At 34.2% G+C, this 22,162-nt stretch overlaps 1 protein-coding gene across 1 annotated transcript in view; it reads left to right on the top strand.

Moving 5' to 3' along the window:
* The window catches only part of LOC133332059 (titin), a 139,275-nt gene that overhangs the window by 68,537 nt on the left and 48,576 nt on the right, over positions 1-22,162 (top strand). Inside the window, exons 5-10 of the mRNA XM_061540440.1 lie at positions 2,666-2,842; positions 5,644-6,408; positions 8,493-8,564; positions 12,300-12,494; positions 13,603-15,136; positions 15,208-15,368. Of these exons, the coding sequence (XP_061396424.1) occupies positions 2,666-2,842; positions 5,644-6,408; positions 8,493-8,564; positions 12,300-12,494; positions 13,603-15,136; positions 15,208-15,368 (2,904 nt within the window). The remainder of the gene's footprint in view (positions 1-2,665; positions 2,843-5,643; positions 6,409-8,492; positions 8,565-12,299; positions 12,495-13,602; positions 15,137-15,207; positions 15,369-22,162) is intronic.

The following is a 22,162-nucleotide window of genomic DNA, read 5'->3' as shown; positions in this document are numbered from 1 at the left end:
CTAAATCTGAACCGACTTCAGGAAACCTAACACATCATTGTAGACCTAAATCAGTACCCTATGTCGAATATCGTGCAAATTTAAAGATATCTAAAGACTTTGGTGCACCATTTACCATAAATCGGACGAAAATGTATATGGGAGTATATCTAAATCTGAACCGATTTTCACGAAACTTAACACAAATCATTCTAGACCTAATTCATTACGCTGTGCCAAATATCGTGCAAATCGAAAGATATATAGGGACATTGGCGCACCATTTACCATAAATCGGACGAAAATGTATATGGGAGCTATATCTAAATCTGAACCGATTTTCAGGAAACTTAACACACATCATTCTAGACCTAATTCATTACGCTGTGCCAAATTTCGTGCAAATCGAGATATATATATATATATGGGGACTTTGGTGCACCATTTACCTTAAATCGGACGAAAATGTATATGGGAGCTATATATAAATCTGAACCGATTTTTCCCAATTTCAATAGTGTTCGTCCTTAGGCCGAATAAGTGACCTATGCCAAATTTCATCCAAATCGGATCATAAATGCGATCTGTACTTTGTTCACAAAAAAAAAAAAAAACATGGACGGACGGACAGACGGACATGCGTAAATCGACTCAGAAAGTGATTCTATGAATATTATCAAAAGGAACCATGTGTCTATCTCATTTCCTTTTGCCTGTTACAAACATATTCACAAAGACTTAATACCCTGTACCGCAGTGTGGGGAAGGGTATAAAAAAAGAAGCTCGATTTTTGGGTTCCACACCAATCAACAAAGAGCAATAGGATGGATCGAATTTCCACCTGTGAAGCCTTAGCCAAACGGAATGAGATAGACCCATTTCATAAACGAATGTTGACTTAAGATGAGAAATGGATCACATTCGATAACCCTGTATAAAACGATCGTGGTCAAAGAGCGGTGAAGCACCTCAAACGGTTGCCAAACCAGTACTAAAGACCAAGAAGGTTCTGCTGTGCATTTGGTGAGACTGGAAGGGGATTATTTATTACGAGTTGCTTCCATATGGCCAAACTCTAAATTCAGATCTCTACTGTCAACAAATAGACCGTTTGAAGATAGCAATTGACCAGAAACAGCCAGAATTGGCCAACAGAAGAGGTATCGTGTCCCACCAGGACAACCCTGGGCCACACACATCTGTAGTAGTTTGTAGTGTGCGTACTTTACTTCTAGGATGTTTGATATTGCAAATACGATGAATCGGTCCACATATTGGAATAGCCTTCAAATAATCGGAATTTTTGGGATGTTAGACACATTTTTAAACCGTCCTGGTTGTAATTTATTATTTTGGTTTCGAATTCAAAATTTGCCCCTAAATACCGCCCAAATTTCAGAAATTGGCGGCAATTTTAAAATTTGGGTTTAAAATCTTTCTAACATGATCAATATTGGCCCCCAAAAATATACATGGTACGTTATATTGGTATTTCTTTTGCGTTTTCAAGGCATGGTGCAAGAAAAAAATTCCCTTATCGACGTTCTCATTTGTTTTTTTTTTTTTTTTTTGCACAAAAGTCATCTTCACAAAAATATATATATGCTTATCTTCTGGCCAGATCCCATTTCCACAATAAAATATCCTGCTGCTCCGATTACATGTGCAACATGAATCTGGGGAACGGTATTTTTTTTTAAATGAAGAATGCCCTTAACGAATCTTTAACAGCATCCTCTCCATAGGTCCAGTTTTTATGTGTGTCGTGATGAATTTTTTGATATGGACTTCTAATTCGTATGGAATAGGCCGCATACATTTGTTTACATTAAAGCAAGTTATTTTTAAAATCCAATCGACTAAGGGTTTTTTGTAAAATATGTCGAGTTCTTGTGTATCGTCTTCGTCCTTATTATTTTGAACAGTAACCAGAACGAAGATTTTGAAAGCTCCAAAAAATGTTTTTCCATTATAACATGTAGCGACCAATTCTGCCTGTTTCTAGACTGTATATAATTTAAAAACTTTAAATATGCAATTTACTCAAAATATCCATCATATCTTATTTTTTTAGTTATGTTTATAATGCCATATTTTAAATTATTTATAATTAATATTTATTAGTAACATAAAAACTATTATTGATTTTTGTGTGTTTATTTTCTTTTAAACTTGACGGCCAACACCCACACAGTGTAGGGTGTCAAGTAGACGCATCATGTTTTTGTTCCATTAAACATTTTGCACAGTATTGAAAGGCTTGTGTTGTTATTTTTTGTTTTGAATATTGGAAAAATAAAAGCTCTAAACAAACCAAAAAAGAAAATAGAAAGAAAAGAATACAAAAAAACCTAACAACAAAATGAAAACATTCTCCCATTCTTTTTTTGAACAATGTTATGCTGTTCATGCTCTGTATTCTTTTGTTGGGCCATTTCATCTATTTCTGTCGCCTGCTTTGCCAAGCCATCCCGAGCAGCAATGATGCTAGCCAGCCAGCCTACCAGCCTCTTTATTTTACTGCGTACTCGCATCCCATAAACATCTCCATAGAACGGAACGCATTGACGAATTTTCACAAACAAACAAACGAAAAAAACCTAAAAAGTTCTTTATTTTTCTTTTTTCATTCTCTCTCTCGCTGAATTATCTGGATACTCCTTGGTGTTTTGGTTGGTGGAACAGATTTTGGATCCATATCTCGATACAAAACCATCAGCAAATGCTGTCGAAGATATCCTCAATGGTTTCAGTAAGCAACAGATCGATGTAACAACAAGTTTTGAAAATTGGACAACCCATATAACGGAAAAGCGTGAAGTTGAAACTATTTTGGAAACGATCATGAGTCAAAATGATGAGGTGAGTAGAAAAAAAAATTAAACTGAAAAGAAAAGAAAAATAAATAATCCTTATATTAAGTAAATTAAAAGAAAATACCAATGTTGACTAATGTGAAAATTTTAAAATGTATTTGCCGCTTGACATCATCATGGGGCCTTTGTTGGATGATGGATGTTTAATTTTTACTGCAACCACAAAAACATCATCAACAAAACAAATGACCGGCAAATGTTGTGCCTGCCATAGAATTACTGTAACCCGGAACATTATTAAGTGTGTTGTCAAAATGTAAATCGTTTCGAAACTAATTATCGATCAAATGTGAAATGACGGGGAAAGAATAATTAAAACCAAAAAACAATTAAAATGGATTTTGTGTTATATTCAAAGTGCATGTGTATTGTGTGCTAATAAAGACATCCGGAAGTTAATAGAATGACATATCTAAACAAAAAAATACAAAAATTTGAATAGCTTTTTCTGGAAAATTAAAAAAAATGTTTTGGAAGCTAAAAAATCAATTTCTTACAAAATCTTTCCAAAATCAAAAATTGAGACGATCTCTATGTTTCTTATTGGCAAAATGACGTCTATGTTCTTTCTTTGGACTTGTTATATATCTTTAATGGATATACACACGTCTTCGAGTTACAGGAGAAATATAGAAGTGAAGAGATTAGACGTGTTTCCATGTACTCTTCGATTTTTTGCATACATATTAAGCGAAACCAACTTCGCATGAACATCACTCAGGAGCTGTTGAATAATTAAGGGTGTATGGCTATGACATTGAAACACACATCCCAATGGAAACGTACTGAAGAGCCAAGACCGTAAACGTAATTTTGGGTCAAATAGGAAGATTATGTGTACTGTTTTTTTTTTTCGAATGCAATGCATCATAAATTCTTACCCCAAAGTCGTACGGTTAATAAGGAATACTACGTTGAAGTCGTGGAAATCCAATTATGGATTTTGCACCATGGCTACGCCCAGCTGCAACATCGATACCTGTACCTTGAGTTATTTTCAAGGAGAAATAGGCGTGGATTTTAGAAAAACAAAATTATGAACCAATAGTACCAATATTTGTTTTCAAGGACCAATAAGCGGACATTTTAAAACAAGTTATTTTTCAACGACCCATATCCGTGCAGTTTTAAAGAATATTTTGTTTTCAAGATGCAATAGGAGCGGATGTTTAAAAAATATTTTTTAAAGATAATTTGGTGTGGATGTTTAAATATTATTTCTTCAAAGACTAATTGGCGTGGATATTCAAAATAATATTTTGTTTAAAAAAAATATTTTTTTAAGGAATAATAGACGTGGATTTTTATAAAGGCCTGACAATAGGCTTGCATTTTTAAAGAATATTTTTGCTCAGGGACCAATAGGACTGGATTTTTAAAGAATATTTTTCCTCAAGGACCAATATTTTTTAAAAAATATACCCTGTAAAAATTGCGAAAGATATATCCTGAAAAATTATCCTGATTTGTACAAAATATATATACATGTACTCTATTAATTTAGTCTTGGTCTTAAATATTATACCCTGATAAATAGCTTATGTTTAGCACGAATTTTGAAAAAGATACCCTGAAAATTAGCCTGGATTTGTGAAAATAGGTCTGTATGTTAAAAAACATGTTTTTTGAAAAATCTAAAATTGTTAAAAAAGGTAGAAACCAATTGTAATAAATAACTTCTTAAAAATATCGCTTATGGGTCTATAGATTATTTAAAACTTTTGTTTTTTTTTAACATAGTCAGGCTGAATCCCAGTTTGTTGTTTTTATAAAAAAAACAAATATTTATTAGTGGGGAATGTATGGCATTGTCCGCCGAGGGATAAGGCAAGGAAGACTATAGTTTCGGATCTCGCCACTGATCCTCATCAGTTCCCTTAGTTTTTTGTTGGGATATTCTCCCCCCTTTAACGATTTCAATTTTTAAAGATTTTCAATGGGCTGGTGAATCAATACCAATGCTTGTTAAGGTTTGTAACTTTGCACATATATATTTAAAGATTTAAAAGAGAAGAAAAATAATTTACAAACAATTTTTGTTATTGTTTTGTTGTTGTTTTTTTTTTGTAACTAAAGAAAGTCCTTTTTGATGGCGGACATGATAACTCCCCACATCGGAATCGGAAAATTCCAACGGTGTTAGAAAGAGCACATGTTTGTCTCTTGTATGAACTATGATTATTGACTTCGCTCTAAAATTAACAAAATGGCGGACCTTTGAAAAAAATATTTTTGGAAAATCTCAGATTTTTTACCAAAAACCTAGTTAAAAAATAAGGAAGATCTTCACCGATTGGCTTTATCCTAGTTCATACGATAGCTATACACTCACAGAGAAACGTGTAAAAATTTGGAATGAATTTGGTCATTCGTTTTTAAGTTATAGCGCCCGCCATTGAGGCTGAGAAGCCCTTTAGCCGTCACTTGATGCTGACACAATAAATCGGCTATTTCTTCAAGAGTTCTTGAGATTTTCACGTGAAATTTTGTAGGGACATTATTAGAGTAGATTCAAGTTAAATCAAAAAAAAAAAATGACCCCGAGAATGGGGGGTCCCCTTAAGAAGATTTTCTACCGATCTTTCATGCATAGAAAACAATATATGCTTAGAGGACAGTACAGAGTTAATAACAAAAAAATCTCATACTGATCTATATTTATTGGTCGCCTACAGATGGATCACCCTATACTAGCCATATGCTTATGGGGTACATTCTATAGTTATTATTTTAATTTTTATATTCTACACAATTTCCTAATTATATTTTTTTATTTTTATTTAACAGACCGCTGCCAAAACCACCAATGTTGATACTCAGCTCTATCCAATTTTCACATCACCTTCGGTGGATGCCAAACAACTGCACACAATAACCAGCGAAAAATTGAAAATCGTCCTGCAAGATATCGATCAAGCTCAAAATGAAATTCAAGAGCGAGTTCACACAACTATCAACATTCAAACGAAAGATCCCGAAGCAATGCAAAAAATCGAACAAGTCATTAGTAATTTACGAACATTAAAATCCAAATTGGATGGTATACGATACGATTATAAAACCCTGGTCGAAAGTAGTTTACAATTTCTGGAAAGTGTTCAGCGAATACATCAGGAAATTACCGATTTCTTTGTGAAACAAAAACAAACACAACAAAATACGAACGATGCCATTGAACGTTGCATTGCCGAACATGAGAAATTCCGTGATCTGACAATGGATTCATTCCGTTCATTAATAACACAATCGGAGATATTAATTGATCGTGTACGTGCACTGGAACCACCCGGTGCTAAGGAGGTGGACACAGATCGTATTTTGAAATTGATGGAAAATTTGCGTATGTATTTTGAGACTTGTAATGGTGAGAGAATGTCATCGTTGGAACGTTTGGAAAGGCTGGAGAAATTCAAAACTGATTTGTTGGATATTAATCGCAGTTTGGATAGTGTTTCGCGGCAATTGCAAGAGATAAATGGTCAGAATGTTGATAGTTTGGCGGCAGCTAAAACCACATCATTGGCGTTTGAGTATTTTGAACGTACCATCGAGGTGAGTGAGATTTTGAAACAACATTTATTTTATATTACATTTTCAATGACATAAAAAGCAACACTAGCCCTCAATAGCCTGACTTTTTCTTTTTCAATGAAAAAATTTTATATGATGTATTTTAGGACCCTTAACAATGTTTGTTCTACGACTTTTCACAATTTTGAGTTTTGGACATTTTAGGGGAGGTTTTGTGTGTTGGTTCTTTGAAGAACCACCAGGCACTCCTTTGACAAGTAAAATGCATATGGTCTATATATGATTTTTTTTATTTTCATTTAAATTATATATATTTCAGTTCATTTATTCAATGTTTTGTATGATATTCTAGAAAGCAGTTTTTTGTTGATTGGAAACATAATTCTACCTCACATTTAATGCAATACACTGTTGTTCTAGATGTGCAATTGGGCATTTTACAGCGAGGTTTGCCTGTTGTTAGGTATTTCGGGAAGTGCCCAACATTATCAAACCGCACGTCACTAGGCGGCATTACTACCCGAACTCGTTTTGGCACATTTTCAGGGGTCTCACATTCTCCAGTGCTTCTTGGACGTCCTTTCGACAAACGACTTCTTTTTGGAACAGAGTCAAAGTTTCTATTTAAAGCATCAATAAGCGGACGAATTTTATATAAACGATCAATGTTTGAGGAATCAGTGTTTTGTGGACGCAATCCTCGTCGACGTGAAGGAGCTGGTTCTTGAGCTGACGCACGTGGCATCTTACTGTTGTCATTTAGATGCAAAAACTGGCGTACCTTGTCATATCGATTTCTCGTCATGGTATTCATAATAGCCGGTATGCCAAATTCACCCCAATATGTCCTGATACTTGGGTACTTGAAGACGGACATAAAATATGTAATGCCAAAAAAGCGTTTTATTTCGTCTGGCGTTGTATTTAGAGGTTTCAATGAATCCTTTTGAATTGCGTACAAATTGCTTTGGCCAACAATATTAGAAATTATATCGTCATTTACAAAGTAAGAAAAAAATTTGAAAGGTGTATCTAGTACCATTATTTCTGTTGTCAATTCAGAATCGCTGCCAAACTGAACCCAACTAGCATGATTCTGCATATGGTTTTTCTTCCAGATACATTTTTTAAACTCGGAAGAGTCCTTGTCAATTGTGATATCTTTGTAAAATGTTGCAATTTGATGCCAGCGTGTGCTATCTCCAGTAACAACTATATCTTCATTTTGAACACTCTCAACAGCAGTTGGTTCCACCTCACAACTTGTTCAGCATCTAATTCGTTCCCATTTTCGAACACATCATCTTCCAACTGATCAGTGATATTCGCATCATTATTTGTCACTATATTGAAATCGGGATCGTCTAGACTGTCGTCGTCATAATCTGATATATCGCCAATTTCACTTTCTGACCATTCAAAATCATTGACGAATGCTTCAAACTCTTCAGCCGTGGTAAAATCTTTGTATTTACGTGGCATTTTTCTATGAAAAATTAAAAATTAACACTAAAATAAGAAAAAGACGCTAAAGCACTAACGAATTTCACTTCTCTAATGAGTGCCTACTGGTTCTTTGAAGGACCAAAGGACTTTTACATGAAAAACACAAATAAAAAAAATTTATATTGTTAAAAAGATATTTACATGGTTTGAATATAGTGCACAAATAATAAAAATTAATTTTATTTGGTTCTTTTGGATCAAAAGTTTTGATTTCAATCAATTTGAAAAAGCACGATTTGTTCACTTTGAAGCTTTTGTGTGTTTTTCTGATAAACGTCAAAAATCAGCTGTTCAGCACCGAAAAGCATATGATTTTCTTTTTCGCTAGATGGCATACATTATAAAGAGAATATTTGCTGAATAAACATTGCGCAAAAAAGTAACATTTTTGAAAAACAAGTCTCTAAAGTTGAGGTTCCTGAAGGGACCACCAGGCTATTAAGGGCTAGTTTCACTCAGATTATCCAAAATCAATGAGCACACACTCATACATAACAACACAGCAAATTTTTATATTTTTAATTTAAAATGAATTATCTCGCAAATATATCTCAATTACCATTTAAAACAAATGATTTTTAACCCCCCTCAATCTCTAGAATTTAATGCCAACATTTTTAAAGCCCACCAGACATGAACTGCGTTGGGGCTGTTATTTACACACAATGGAGGTATTATTTTGTTAGCCTGTAGTTTTTGTAGTTGTTTTTCTTGTTTTACGTTTAAAACTGTGACAAACTATCTGTTACCTATATTTTGACAATGGCTAATTGCTTTTATATTTTAGTTGAAAAAAAAATTAATTCTCATGTATTGACGTTCGAATATTCAACCCAATTTCTATGTCACATTTCAATATGTTTTCAGTCCTTTCATTATTGTATTTATACATGACGTCATACATATGATCGCGTTTTCAAAAATATTTGTTAAAAATCTTCACATTTTCTTGTAGTCAAAGTCATTTAAAAGAATTGCATAAACAATGGACATTTTCATTAAACCATCGGAATTAATAAATTTATATTTTATAAACATATTTGTTAATATAAACAAATGTCATTTTTGTCATTGGATTTATTATAATGTTTTTCTGTTCGTCATATTTTGTGGTACACAGTTTCGAATGTACATCAAATACCCAAGCTGCCTAAAAGTATGCTTTAATTTTTTGCACTTTAAGATAATGATGGAGTGTAGATTCTTTGGGACACAATTGTGACAGAGTCAATTGTGAAAATATATCTTTACAAACTAAAATAAGTAAAGGATTATATGTTTATATATTCCTTTAATTATTTTTGTAACAAAGAAATGGAATCGAAATAGACCCATAGATACTTTTGAGAATATGGATGAAATCACATTCTGTGGAAGCATGACCGTAAGTTCCGTCCGTCTGTTGATGTAAAATTTTAAACAAATAAAGGTCGATCCTAACATGGCATAGTTATTTTAATTTGCTTAATTACGAACCCTTTTAAGCGCATGCCTTGTTTTCTACGTCATGATTTAACAGCAGTTACGAACCAATGAGTCTCAAATTTTACATCCGATGTACATGAGCTGTTTCAAAAAAAGTCAATGGTATCTACATTAATAACAGGGTAGTGACTGACGAAACCGCTGAAGCTAGAATCTTGAACGGCTGAAGCTGGAATCCGAAGACGTCAGATAAGACTGGGGTTTCGAAAATTCGTACTAGACGGCGCGAAAAGTACTCAATATGGTATCATTTGTATTTGACGAACCGGTAGAGCTACATGATCACTGATGGAATGTAGGATAAATTCACCAAAGTGTTTTGTGAGATTCGAACTATAAGCACCCGAAAGTGCCAAAATGTATTAAATTTGGTAAAATTTCGAAACAAGTGAACGGATAGAGCTAAGAACTTGCAATTTGGAATGCGATTCAAGGTTAGAGACAAGTAGGGTCGATATAAGTAGTTGGTTTTGAAAGTTGGTTCTCATGTATATGAAAAGTACTAAACAATACTAAATTTCGTACAATCTGTATATGGAGAGGATGGAACTGGAATCCTGAAATTTGAATTTCATTTCTGTCGGAGTGTCGAATTGGGATATTTAGGTAGTTTTGGAAATTTGTACTTATGTGTACGAAAAGTACTAGATGGTACTATATTTGGTACAATATTTACTTCGGTGAACCTATGCGGCTGTAATCCTGTAATAGGGAATTAAGATAGGAGTGTAGGATTGGGTTACGAATGAAGTTTTGGAAATTCGTTATTATATATATATATATTAGTACACATGGTACTAAATTTGATACAATTTGAAATTTGGGTGAACCTATAGAGCTAGAATTCTGAAATTTGGAATTGGATTAAAGTATGTTAAAAATTTTGGAAATTTCTATTAAAATGTACTAAATTTTGTATGAACTGATAGGCCTGGAATTCTAAAATTGGAAAATAATATTACTATTGGATTGTTGATGCAGATAGTAATAGAAATGTGTACCTATGTGTACTAAATAGTACTAAAATTTTAGATTTAGGAGATCCGACAGAGCTGAATTAATGAAATTTTGAATTAAGGTTACTCTTGGGGTGTAGGATTGGTGTATGTAGGCTGTTTTGGAAATTCGTACATTTTGTACAAATTGGATTTAGGTGAACCGATAGGACTGCGATACTGAAATTGAAAAATAAGATATCTATGCCATTTTGTGATGTACTTAGTTACAGTGTAAATTTATACACTTTGGAGATTTAGGATTTAGGAGATCCGATAGAGCTGAATTCCTTAAATTAGCATTACTTGTGAGGTGTAGGATTGTTGTATTTAGAAAGTTTTGGAAATTCGTACTAAAGTGTACTAAATTTGGTACAAATTAGCTCCGATAGAGCTGGCATTTTGAAAATTGGAATAAGGAATACTGTTTGAGGATTGGGGTGTGGATGTAGTTTTGGAAATACATAATTACGGGTACTAAATTTGGTACAATATGGATTTAGGTAAAGCAAGAGAGTTGAAATCCTGAAATTGGGATTTGGATATGCCAGAAGTTTTGGAAATTCGTACTTATGCGTACTACATGGTACAAAATTTGGTTCCATTGGGATTTGGGTGAACCGATCGGGCTGGAATCCTTAAATTGGGAATTATAGTTTATGTTGGATTGTTTATGTAGGTAGTGTGTACTAAATGGTACTAAATTCGATAAAATGTAGATTTAGGAGAACCTATAGAGCTCTCATCATGAATTTTGAAATTAGTACTGCAAGAACACAAAAGGTAATAAATTCTACCAAATTTAATATAGAACTAGATTTCTGTTGCGGTCAGAATTGGTGTGTTGTGTTGAGCTATGGGGGTAGTTTTGGAAACACGTACTATAAGAAAACAGAGGTATATAATGGTAGTACAATTTTACCGATGGTCGATGTTGGTGTGTAGTTTGATTTCCTGTTCTGACATATTTTCTGTAAAAAAAACAGTATAGTAATAGGGTGAGACTAAATCGCCAACGAAGTAGCGGGCATAAACTAAAAGTGATACCAACCTGTCTAATATTTCAATGAGTTGATATTTCAAATAAAATTCCCGTTTTAGAAAATTGTGATATATGAATACTGCTGATTTTGAGATTTTTTTGTGAATTGAATTTGAATTTTAAGTGAATGAAATAATTATTTTCCGGATTCAGACAAACTAGGCCCTAGGTAGGGTATATAGACGTAGATCAAGTAGAAATACTAAGAACACATTAAAAATTAAAATTAAATGAATGAAATAATTATTTTTCGGATTCAGACAAACTAGGTAGGGTATATAGACGTAGATCAAGTAGAATAACTAAGAACACATTAAAAATTAGCTACTGCTCTATATGGTTTCCTTTAGCATGTTGTCTACAAATAGTACGGTGTGTGTTATATGGTATATAAACAGATTCATTTAATATTCCATTTATAAAATAAAAAACCATAAACATCCGCTTGGGCCACCATCCGTTTACTGGGAGAAACGACACGACAACAACAGCTGTTTTAAATATGAAATAAGAGCTGCAACATTTGCTATTAAATCATGAATTGTTGTTGTGGTGGTTTGCACTGAGTATTTTTTATATTTGTTTATTGTTGTGCCATTTTCACCAGCTAGTTCCTGGTATTCCCAATAGAAAAGCTTCCTTTAGACTAAAAGAAAAGGGGAACATCAGACAGCCGTTTTTTTTGTTTGTGTTTGCGGGACAGTTGCTGTATAGCTGCCAAATATAGAATGACTTGCTGCAGTATGGATGGATATTTGTTGGATTATTTGTAGTTGTTAATGTTATTATGAAATATTTCCTCAAGTGTGTTTTGAGTGTCAGATTGTTGTTGCAATATTAATGTTTTTCTTTTCTTTTTGTGTTTTTGTCATTTCTATTTTTAGTTATTGGAAAAACGTATTGAAAAATTCACTGAAACCACAACGGAACAATTGCTCGTTTCAAATCCCGAAAGTGAAGCCTATTTCCGCGAGGAATTGCGCAAACTTAATGAAAAATGGCAACAATTCAGAGATCAAGTTAAAATCAAGAGGAATTCATTGAATCAGGCAACGGAATTCTTTGAAGTGGTTGAAAAGGTAAGTTGTCTCTCCCCCCTTTTATTGAATAAGCCTACAGATGGTCTTGTATTTATAGAAACCATCGTTCTTTTTATCAATTTGGACTTATAAGCCTTACAGAATGACTTTAGTCCATATATATTTATAGAATATCGTGGTTTTCTATTTATCAATAAAAATACTTATAGGAAGACTTTTATTAGAGAATGACTTTAGTGTATAAAAGTTACATAATATATTTGATATATAGAAGACCTACAGAAGATCTATAGATCTGTAGAAGATACAAAGACGGCAATTTATCTTTAGAAGACCTATAAAAGTCATTTGACTTATAGAGGACTTATATCAGTCATTTTATTTATTAAATAACAGTAGAAGACCTTCTGACTAAAGTAGACCAATAGAACCCCTTATATCTATATAAAAAAACGTATAAAATGTATTTAAAAGAACAATGTAAGATCTCACCTGCAAGGCTTGTCCTCTATATAAGACCGATAAAAGTCCGTCTTTTATTTATATAAGTCTACTATCTAATCCCTTTGAACATCAAGCTTCTATAGAAGGGTTTTATATCGAAATTTTATAGAAAATGTGACATCTGCAGAATATATGTAGATATATAGAAGACCTATTTCTAAGATTTATTTATCCTTTCCAGAAGATTGCGAATATCGTGAAATTAATTATTTCTAGAAGACCTATAAAAATCACCTATCTTCGCTACCCTGTAACTCATAGAGGACATTGACAAATATGTCAATGAACGTGAGGCGCATTTTAATTATTAAATAAAAGTAGATGACATTCTGACTAAAGTAGAAAAATTAATGACCTTATATCTATATAAACAAAAAACCATATAAATTTTATTTAAAAGGTCAATGTAAGATCTCACCTGCAAGGCTTGTCCTCTATATAAGACCGATAAAAGTCCGTCTTTTATTTATATAAGTCTACTATCTGTAGTAATGAAATCCCTTTGAATATCAAGCTTCTATAGAAGAACAATAGGCAATTTTCCATATAACGAAATTTTATAGAAAATGTGACATCTCTAGGATGATGTAGAACTATAATTTTGTCCCTCTTTATTTCTAATCGATTTATTTATCCTTTCCAGATCGATTGCGAATATCGTGAAATTAATTATTTCTACAATAGTGTCTCGAACAAAATCACCTACCTTCGCGACCCTGTAGAAGCCTCCAATCTCGTCAATGACATTGACAAATATGTCAATGAACGTGAGGCGCCGTTACGTGAAAAATTAGAAAGTGCTGCCAAGTGTAGTCATGACATGTCTAAGGTTTCCCAGCTGTACAATGACGTGATGGCCATCTTCCAATCATTTATGAAACTTAAATCGGATATTACGATTGTATCGGAACGTTTGAAGGGAGAGGAACGTGCCCGAGAATTACGCGAACGAGAGGCACGCGAACAAGCCGAACGTGAAAAGGCTATGCGTGAAGCTGAGGCTCGCGAGAAGGCCGCCCGCGAACAAGAGGCACGTCTGTTGGCACTCAAAGAGCAAGCAGCACGTGAAAAATTCGAACGTGAGCGTTTGGCATTGGAGCTGGCAGCCCGTGAAAAGGCTGTACGCGAAGAAGAACAACGCTTGTTGCAGATACGCGAACAAGCGGCGCGTGAACAAGCGGCACGAGAACAACAGGCTCGTGAAGAGGAACAAGCCCGTTTGAGAGCTTTGCGTGATGAGGAAGCACGTCTTCAAGCGGTTCGTGAGCAAACTTTGCGGGAACAGGCTATACGCGAACAAAAGGCTCGCGAGGAAGAAGAAACACGCCTTAGGAAAATTCACGAAGAAGAAATTCGCTTACAAACCTTGCGTGAACAAGCTGTACGCGAAGAAGAAGCACGCATTCAGGCATTACGTGAACAAACAAAGCGTGAAGAAGAAGCTCGCATGTTGGCCCTCAAAGAGCAAGTACAACGCGAAGAATCTATCAAACGTTTACAAAGCATGCACGAGCAAATCGATCACCAGCGTATTGTCACCGAAAATATACGCAAGGATATTGAAATCAATCACATCTTTACCGAAATCAAATATTCCTCACCGGTCTTTGTGAAACCTCTCAAAGATGCGGTAACCAGGGAAAATGATAAATTCACTTTTGAATGTGAGGTGACGGGCAGTCCGGAACCATCAATTGAATGGTACAAAGATGGCATTCTAATACAAAACAATCCCGACTATAAAACCTCCTATGACAAGGGCATGTGTCGCCTCGTTATAGAAGAAACATTTGCTGCTGATTCGGCCAGATTTACATGCCGTGCTTCGAATTTAGTCGGAAATGCCACGACCAGTGCCACTCTATCGGTACGTGAAAATGCCGCCGAGGTACAAATGATTCCACCACGTATTGTACGTTATTTGGCCAGTGCTAGTGCCAAGGAAGGTTCCTCATTCGAATTTTCTTGTGTGGTCACCGGCAACCCATTGCCGACCGTACAGTGGTATAAAAATGATAAATGCATTGATGACTGTCCCGATTATGTGATTAGTTATAATAATGGTGAGGCGAAGTTGCGCTTCGAAGAAGTCTTCTTGGAGGATGATGCTGTTTACACATGCAGTGCTTCAAATCCCGCTGGAATTGAACACTGTTCGGCCAGCTTGATTGTGGAACGTAAGTTGACATATTGCTATTTTTAGTTTTTATTGAAAAGTTATTGAAAATTTATTTTTGTTTTTTTTTAGCTCTTGAACCCACTGAAGTTCCCCACTTTAAAATTCCCCTGAACAATGCAATGGCTCGTGTTGGCCAAAAGGTAAAATTGGAAGCTTTAATTGGTGGTATACCGCGTCCAGAAATATATTGGATGCACAATGGCAAACAATATTTCCCACGTGATGTTAAGGTAAGACGAATTTGAAAAATTTTATTGTTTTCTTTTTTACTAAAACCTATTCAGACACATTCATTTCACATTAAGACAAACACATTCACTTCAAAAATATTTCATTCACCATATCATTGAAATTTCAATCTAATGCGAATTTTTTTAAGTTGATATGCCGACCTCTATACATTTGTAAATATATATTCATTGGACAGATTGACTTCGAACAGAAGACATTTACAATACAGACATATTCTCCACGTTTGGAATATGTTTTCGCTGCAAATGCTTTAATTTTAAATGTTTTGCCAAAACAAGTTGCTACAATATTAACTAGAAGGTATTGTTAAAAATATTATACTCGTTAGAAATATGTTAGATATATATAAATTTGAACAAACTTGACATATCATTCAGTATGAAATGCGATTTTTCGTGTCAATCGAAAATATAAAAAAGTCATTTACAGGTCACAACAGAACCATGTACACGAAATCGGACAAAATGATATCGCGCATTTGCTGCAAGACAGGCATAACTCAAAAAAGTGCTTTTCGAGTTAATGATGTCCAATTGTTCGCTATAATAGACCTCATGTTGTGTAAAAAATTCATATGAATATCTCTTACACATTCAAATTGAAAAGCTGTAGAAGTTCCTCTGTCCCATATATGGTATGAGTAAATTGAAAACTTAAAACGTATTTTCTTCAAAAACGATTTTTGAGTTATGCCTGTCTTGCAGCAAATGAGCGATATGTAGAAGCTATATCTAAATCTGAACCTATTAAAATAAAAATTAGCACACATCATTCAATATTCGGATAAACAGATTTCCGTAGTTTTATATGAATACCATAGTAGTTTTATAAGTATCATAAGTCTGTTGTTTGGCATTCTGGGTTCTTGGAGGGTGAAAAATGTCTATGCTGTACTATTTTAATATAGGTCGATGTTTTTATTTGTTGATTATTGATATTTGTGTTTTTTTAATATGCTGGCAGACCAATTACAATGAAGCTTCGTTTTTGGTCCCAATATTAGGGTCCCGATCGATATTAGGTATTTTTAAACCTCAATCCACGATAGAGGGCATTTTTACGAAACTTATTATGGGGACCAGATTGATATTTAAATTCGTCTAATAATTCAACTGAAAGTCATCTGTAGGACGCGAGGAAATTTAAAAATAATAGGTTAGGTTTAAAAGAGTGGTGGATGATACCACCACATGTCCAATGCAAGATGGACATACACATAAGCCAAATGAGGCTTGTTGTGCGCTCTAGAAGTGCGGAGAAAGTTGGAAAGCTTAGATAAAAAAAACGTTTGGGTTTGATTCCCCTATGAATCTAGGAGTTCCGTATATTTTGTGAACTCCTTCAGTCTTCTCCATTCACACCCCCTCAGATCAGTTAGTCCGTGAAGAGTGTCATTTCCCAAGAATTGTTTCTGAAGGCTTGTAAATGCTGGGCAATGGCACAGGGAATGTTCCAGCGTTTCACTGTCTTCCCCACACGTTCTGCACATGTTGCTACATTCGCATCCAATCTTATGTAGATGTGCCTTCAGGCTAAGGTGTCCCGTTAGAATACCCGCCAGTCGGCTTATTTCTTTTTTGTTTAGCGTTAGGATTTGCATAGTATCACCCCATAAGATTTTGGTTAGTTTTCCTGTCCCCTCATTTTCCCAAAGGTTTTTTTTTGGGTCTACTCCGCCCATTTTCTCATTTCTTGGCGTGTTTCGCTAAAGAGTTTGGTGGTATTCACATCTATATATAATAATATATATCGTGGATTATTCGTTTCTTCCACCATGAATTAAACAAACGATCCTGCTTTGAAATTGTTTCCAACATAAGTTGAACATGTAAGGACCTTTATATATGGCATTCTGATTGTAGGAAGGTTTGATACCCTATTAGAACCAAATAAAAACTGTCTAAACTCCGCAAAACACCGAATAAATGACGGCTAACGCTTTATGGGGGCTACAAAAAAAGACGGAACATGGATAATTTTTGAAAAGAAGATTTGCTACCTATGAGAATTCAAAACAGTTTTATAGCCAAAACGTGCCAAAATACCATATCGTTCATTTACTGCAAGGCCATCAAATCGATTTTGTAAAAAAATTGGTTTAAAGTCTCACCTTTTAAGTTTTTATACCCTTCACGGTGCTGTGGTACAGGGTATTATGATTTTGTGCATATGTTTGTAACATGAAAAAGGAATCGAGATTGACCCATGGTTCCTGTTGAGAATATGCATAGAATCACATTCTGAGTCGATTTATGCATGTCCGTCTGTCCGTCTATTTGGCCCAAGGACGAACCCAATTGAAATTGGAGGAAATCGTTTCAGATTTAGATATAGCTCCCCTATATATTTTCGTCTGATTTTTTGTAAACGGTGTACCAAAATCCCTATACGATATGCACGAAATTAGGCATACCGTACTGAATTAGGCCCAGAATAATGTTTGCTAAGTTTCGTGAAAATCGGTTCAGGTTTAAATATAGCTCCCATATATATTTTCGGCCGATTTAATGTAAATAGTGCACCAAAGCCCCTTTATATCCTTCGATATACACGAATTTTGGCATAACGTACTGAACTAAGCCCAAAATAATGTGTGCTAAGTTTCGTGAAAGTCGTTTCAGATTTAGATATAGCTCCCACATATATTTTCGGCTATTTAATGTAAAATTGGTAAATTGTGCACTAAAGACCAAATGTTTGGCCGATTGGCACACAATTTTGTACAATGTACTAAAATTACTATAACATAAGGTGTGTCCAGTTTTGTTAGAATTGGTTCAGATTTATATATAGCACCCAAATATCACCAAAATATGGCCATAGTCACAAAACGTACTGATATCAGCATAACCTCATATGTGGCAAGTTTCATTGAAAACGTTTATGATTTGGATATTGCTTTCAAATAAATTTTCGTCCGATTTTAATGAAATGGTGCAGCATTATTTTTATAAAATTGGCACGAAATTTTGCACAGCGCACAAAATTGAGCATAGCACATATATGTATGGTTTCGACCGACATCATGTTAATAGGGCTCCAAATAATCAAGGGGGGTCCGATTGAGATTTGCTTTATTATGTTGTACCATTCTAAACAAACGGCTCTTTATCTGTCCAAATGAAAAATGCTGTTTACGTTGCAGAATGGCATGTTTATGGATTGGTCTAAGTCGATTCACCTTTAGATAAAGAAGGCACATTTTAATTCATCCAATTTTCTGTTAATGATTCTTCACGAGGTCTGTTAGGATGCATCTGATGAATATATCCAAAGTGGTGAAGGGTATCATATAGTGGGCCCCATCCGACTTTCCTGACTGGTTTTGTGTTAAATTGAGTACATCTCTCTTTCGGCTAAAAATTTTTAAGTTCTGTTTTTGCAAAAGTTCAAAATTCGTATTGGGATCCAAACGAAAATGATCCACAGAAAATGCAACTAAATCCGCGATGTTTTCAAAAACATTTTTTTTTTTTTGCTAAATTTAGTGTTTTTGGAAGGCCAGTTCTCTCCGTTGTAGTAGATGGATTTTCACGAAGAATATTTTATTTCAGCCGAAACCCGTTTTATTCATCCGAAACCGTACTGATCGCGGGTACCCATATAATTCCATTGACAGATCTAAAAATTTGGCCGTTTTTTTTTTTTTTTTTTTGAAATATGATCGCATAAAATTTTCACCTTTGGATGAGTGTTACTCTGAAGCTGTGTATACTATAAACACAAAATATACATTAAATTACTTAAGGGGACCCCCCCCATTCTCGGGGTCAAAATTTTTGTTGATATAATTCGAATCTACACTGATTAAAGAATGTCTCTACAAAATTTCAAGTGAAAATCTCAAGAACTCTTGAAGATATAGCCGATTTATTGTATCTGCATCAAGTGACGGCTGAAGGGCTTCTCAAACTTTAAACGCGTTTTTCTCTAAACATTTTTTTGCGAATGGCGGGCACGATAACTCAAAAACTAATAACCCAATCGGTCCGCCATTTTGTTAATTTTAGAGCGAGGTCAATAATCCTAGTTCATACGAGAGCCAGACATGTACTCTTTCTAACACCGTTGGAATTTTCGGATTCCGATGTTCCAGTAAGGAGTCATCATGCCCGCCATCAAAAATAAGGACTTTTCTTTGATCACAAAAAACAACAACAAAACAACAACAAATTTTTTTTGTAAATTATTTTTCTTCCTTTTTAAATCTTCAAATATATATGTGCAAAGTTACAAACCTTAACAAGCATTGGTATTCATTTACCAGCCCATTTAAAATCTTAAAAATAAAAAATCGAGAATGGGGGGGGGTTCCCTTAATTGAAATAATTACTTAGGCCAAGTGTTAAATATATTTTATTGTTGTTACAAACATCAAACAGTAGGGAATAAAACTGTATTATATTATTAACGCTAAGCTATGCTACATTCCACATTGTGTTTATTGCCCTGCCGCCATGCCCTCCGCTTACGTTTTTGGCCTGCATTGTTTACGTTCAAAAAAACGCTGTGTCGTAGTTGTCCTGCTGCTATGTGGTAATTGTCCTGCTATATTCTGCGAATTGCGTTCCTTGTTGCCAGTTCCATTAAATATGATGAATCCAATAATAACCCGTATCCTTTATTTACCCGTAATAGAAATGAATGTTAATTAGCTGCTGATTGGAGTCTAACGATGAGAAAAGGTCGAATCTGACTACATTTTGGCCACCACTGCTGGAACAAATGATAAAGAAACTAAGACAGAGAGTGTGTGTGTGCGTGCGTGTACCTAATCCAAAAATGAAATTAACCTCCATTAAATATAAATTCCTTATATTTAAAAATTATAATTGGAATAAATATAAATGTCGTTTATTAATTTATGCTGATGTCTCGCACAGAGTCATATAACAGACTAATATTTTTATTTTTTAACTAAACTTTGAATAAAAATATGGACAAATAGCTACAAAAATTATCACACTGGAAAAAGGGAAATGGGTAAAAAAGAATATTGTCTAATCGATTTTGTTCTCAGCAATTCATATTCACAATTTGTAGGTATAAATTGTATACAGCATGATTACTTCATAAAATTATAATCGCAAATCCTTTAAATTTCAAAATTATTAATTTGGTATTAGTGTTTGTTGTCTCCATCTACACTTCTGTGCCTGTCAACGCATCCCCAAACGAAACGAAACGAAACTAAAAGAAATTTGTGAAATACCTCAATGACATACGTGTATACCTGGCGACAAAATGTCTTTTGCCGTGACTAATTAAAATACTTAACGACCTGTACGATTTTTGTTTTCTTCTATTTTAATGATAAATGCTAAAAGAATTTTGAAATAAATACTCATACGTTCGGACGGACAACATAATGTCGCGTGCCATTTTTTTCTGGTTCCTCTTGTTTTTTTATTTTAATAATTATTTACCTAAGAAAAAAACACGGAAAACGATTAAAGTAGCGCCACCATCTGTATTATCAGGTGAGCTAATAAGGAGAGCGCTTCACAAAAAATGGCTATACAATAAATTAGACCTCGAAGCAATCCATTGAACTCGTTATTTTGTTTATTGTGCATACTTTACATATTAACGCAAATATTTCGCAAATGTTTCTATTTCCATTTATTTTGCACAAATATGATTTAAGAAGTCTTAAATTATGAAAAACACTCGCACACAAACCATGGACATAGAACAACACAACAACAAATATAAATAAATATGTGTGCTGCTAGCGTATTTGTATACACGAAAAAATTGGTGGCGTATACGTAATAATTAATTTATATTACTTATTCACAACACTGGATATTTTGAAATTATATAACTTTTTTCAAACAAAAAATCATATTTTTTATACCCTTCACCACACCGTGGTAATGGGTATTATGTCTTTGTGCATATGTTTGTAACATGCAAAAGGAAACGAGATAGACACATGGTTCCTTTTGAGAATATTCATAGAATCACTTTCTGAGTCGATTTGGCACAAGTCACTTATTTGGCCCAAGGACGAACCCTATTGAAATTGGGAAAATCGGTTCAGATTTAGATATAGCTCCCATATATATTTTCGTCCGATTTAAGGTAAATGGTGCACCAAAGTGCCTATATATCTATTGATTTGCACGAAATTTGGCACAACGTAATGAATTGGGTTCAGAATAATATGTGCTAAGTTTCGAGAAAATCGGTTCAGATTTAGATATAGCTCCCATATAAATGGTGCACCAATGTTCCTATATATCTTTCGATTTGCACGAAATTTTGCATTAGGTAATGAATTATGTCCAGCATTATTTGTGCTAAGTTTCGAGAAAATCGGATCCGATTTAGATATAGCTCCCATATCTAATTTCGTACGATTTTATGTGAATGCTTCACCAAAGTCCCTATATATATATATTTCGATTTACACGAAATTTTGCACAGGGTACTGAATTGATGTGTGCTATATATTTCGTATTGAAATAGGGTACGGAATATAGATATAGCTCCCATATATATTTTCGTCCGATTTAATGTAAATGGGGTACCAAATTCCCTATATATCTTTCGATTTTCACGAAATTTGGCACAGCGTACTGAATTAGGTCTAGAATGATGTATGTTAAGTTTCCTGAAAATTGGTTCAGATTTTGACAAGGCTCCCATATATATTTTCTTCCAATTGTATGTAAATTTTGCTCTAAAGACCCCAAGTTTGTCCGATCGCCACACAATTTTGTACAATGAACTGTAGTTAATATAAATTATTCTCTGGCAAGTCTCG

Source organism: Musca vetustissima, unplaced genomic scaffold (assembly GCF_032173495.1).
Source record: "Musca vetustissima isolate MV318-11 ecotype Yass unplaced genomic scaffold, APGP_CSIRO_Mvet_v1 utg1998, whole genome shotgun sequence".
In the NCBI taxonomy this organism is placed as follows: Eukaryota; Metazoa; Arthropoda; class Insecta; order Diptera; family Muscidae; genus Musca; species Musca vetustissima.
The sequence above is the reverse complement of the archived record's forward strand: the minus strand, read 5'-3'. Positions and strand labels throughout refer to the sequence as shown.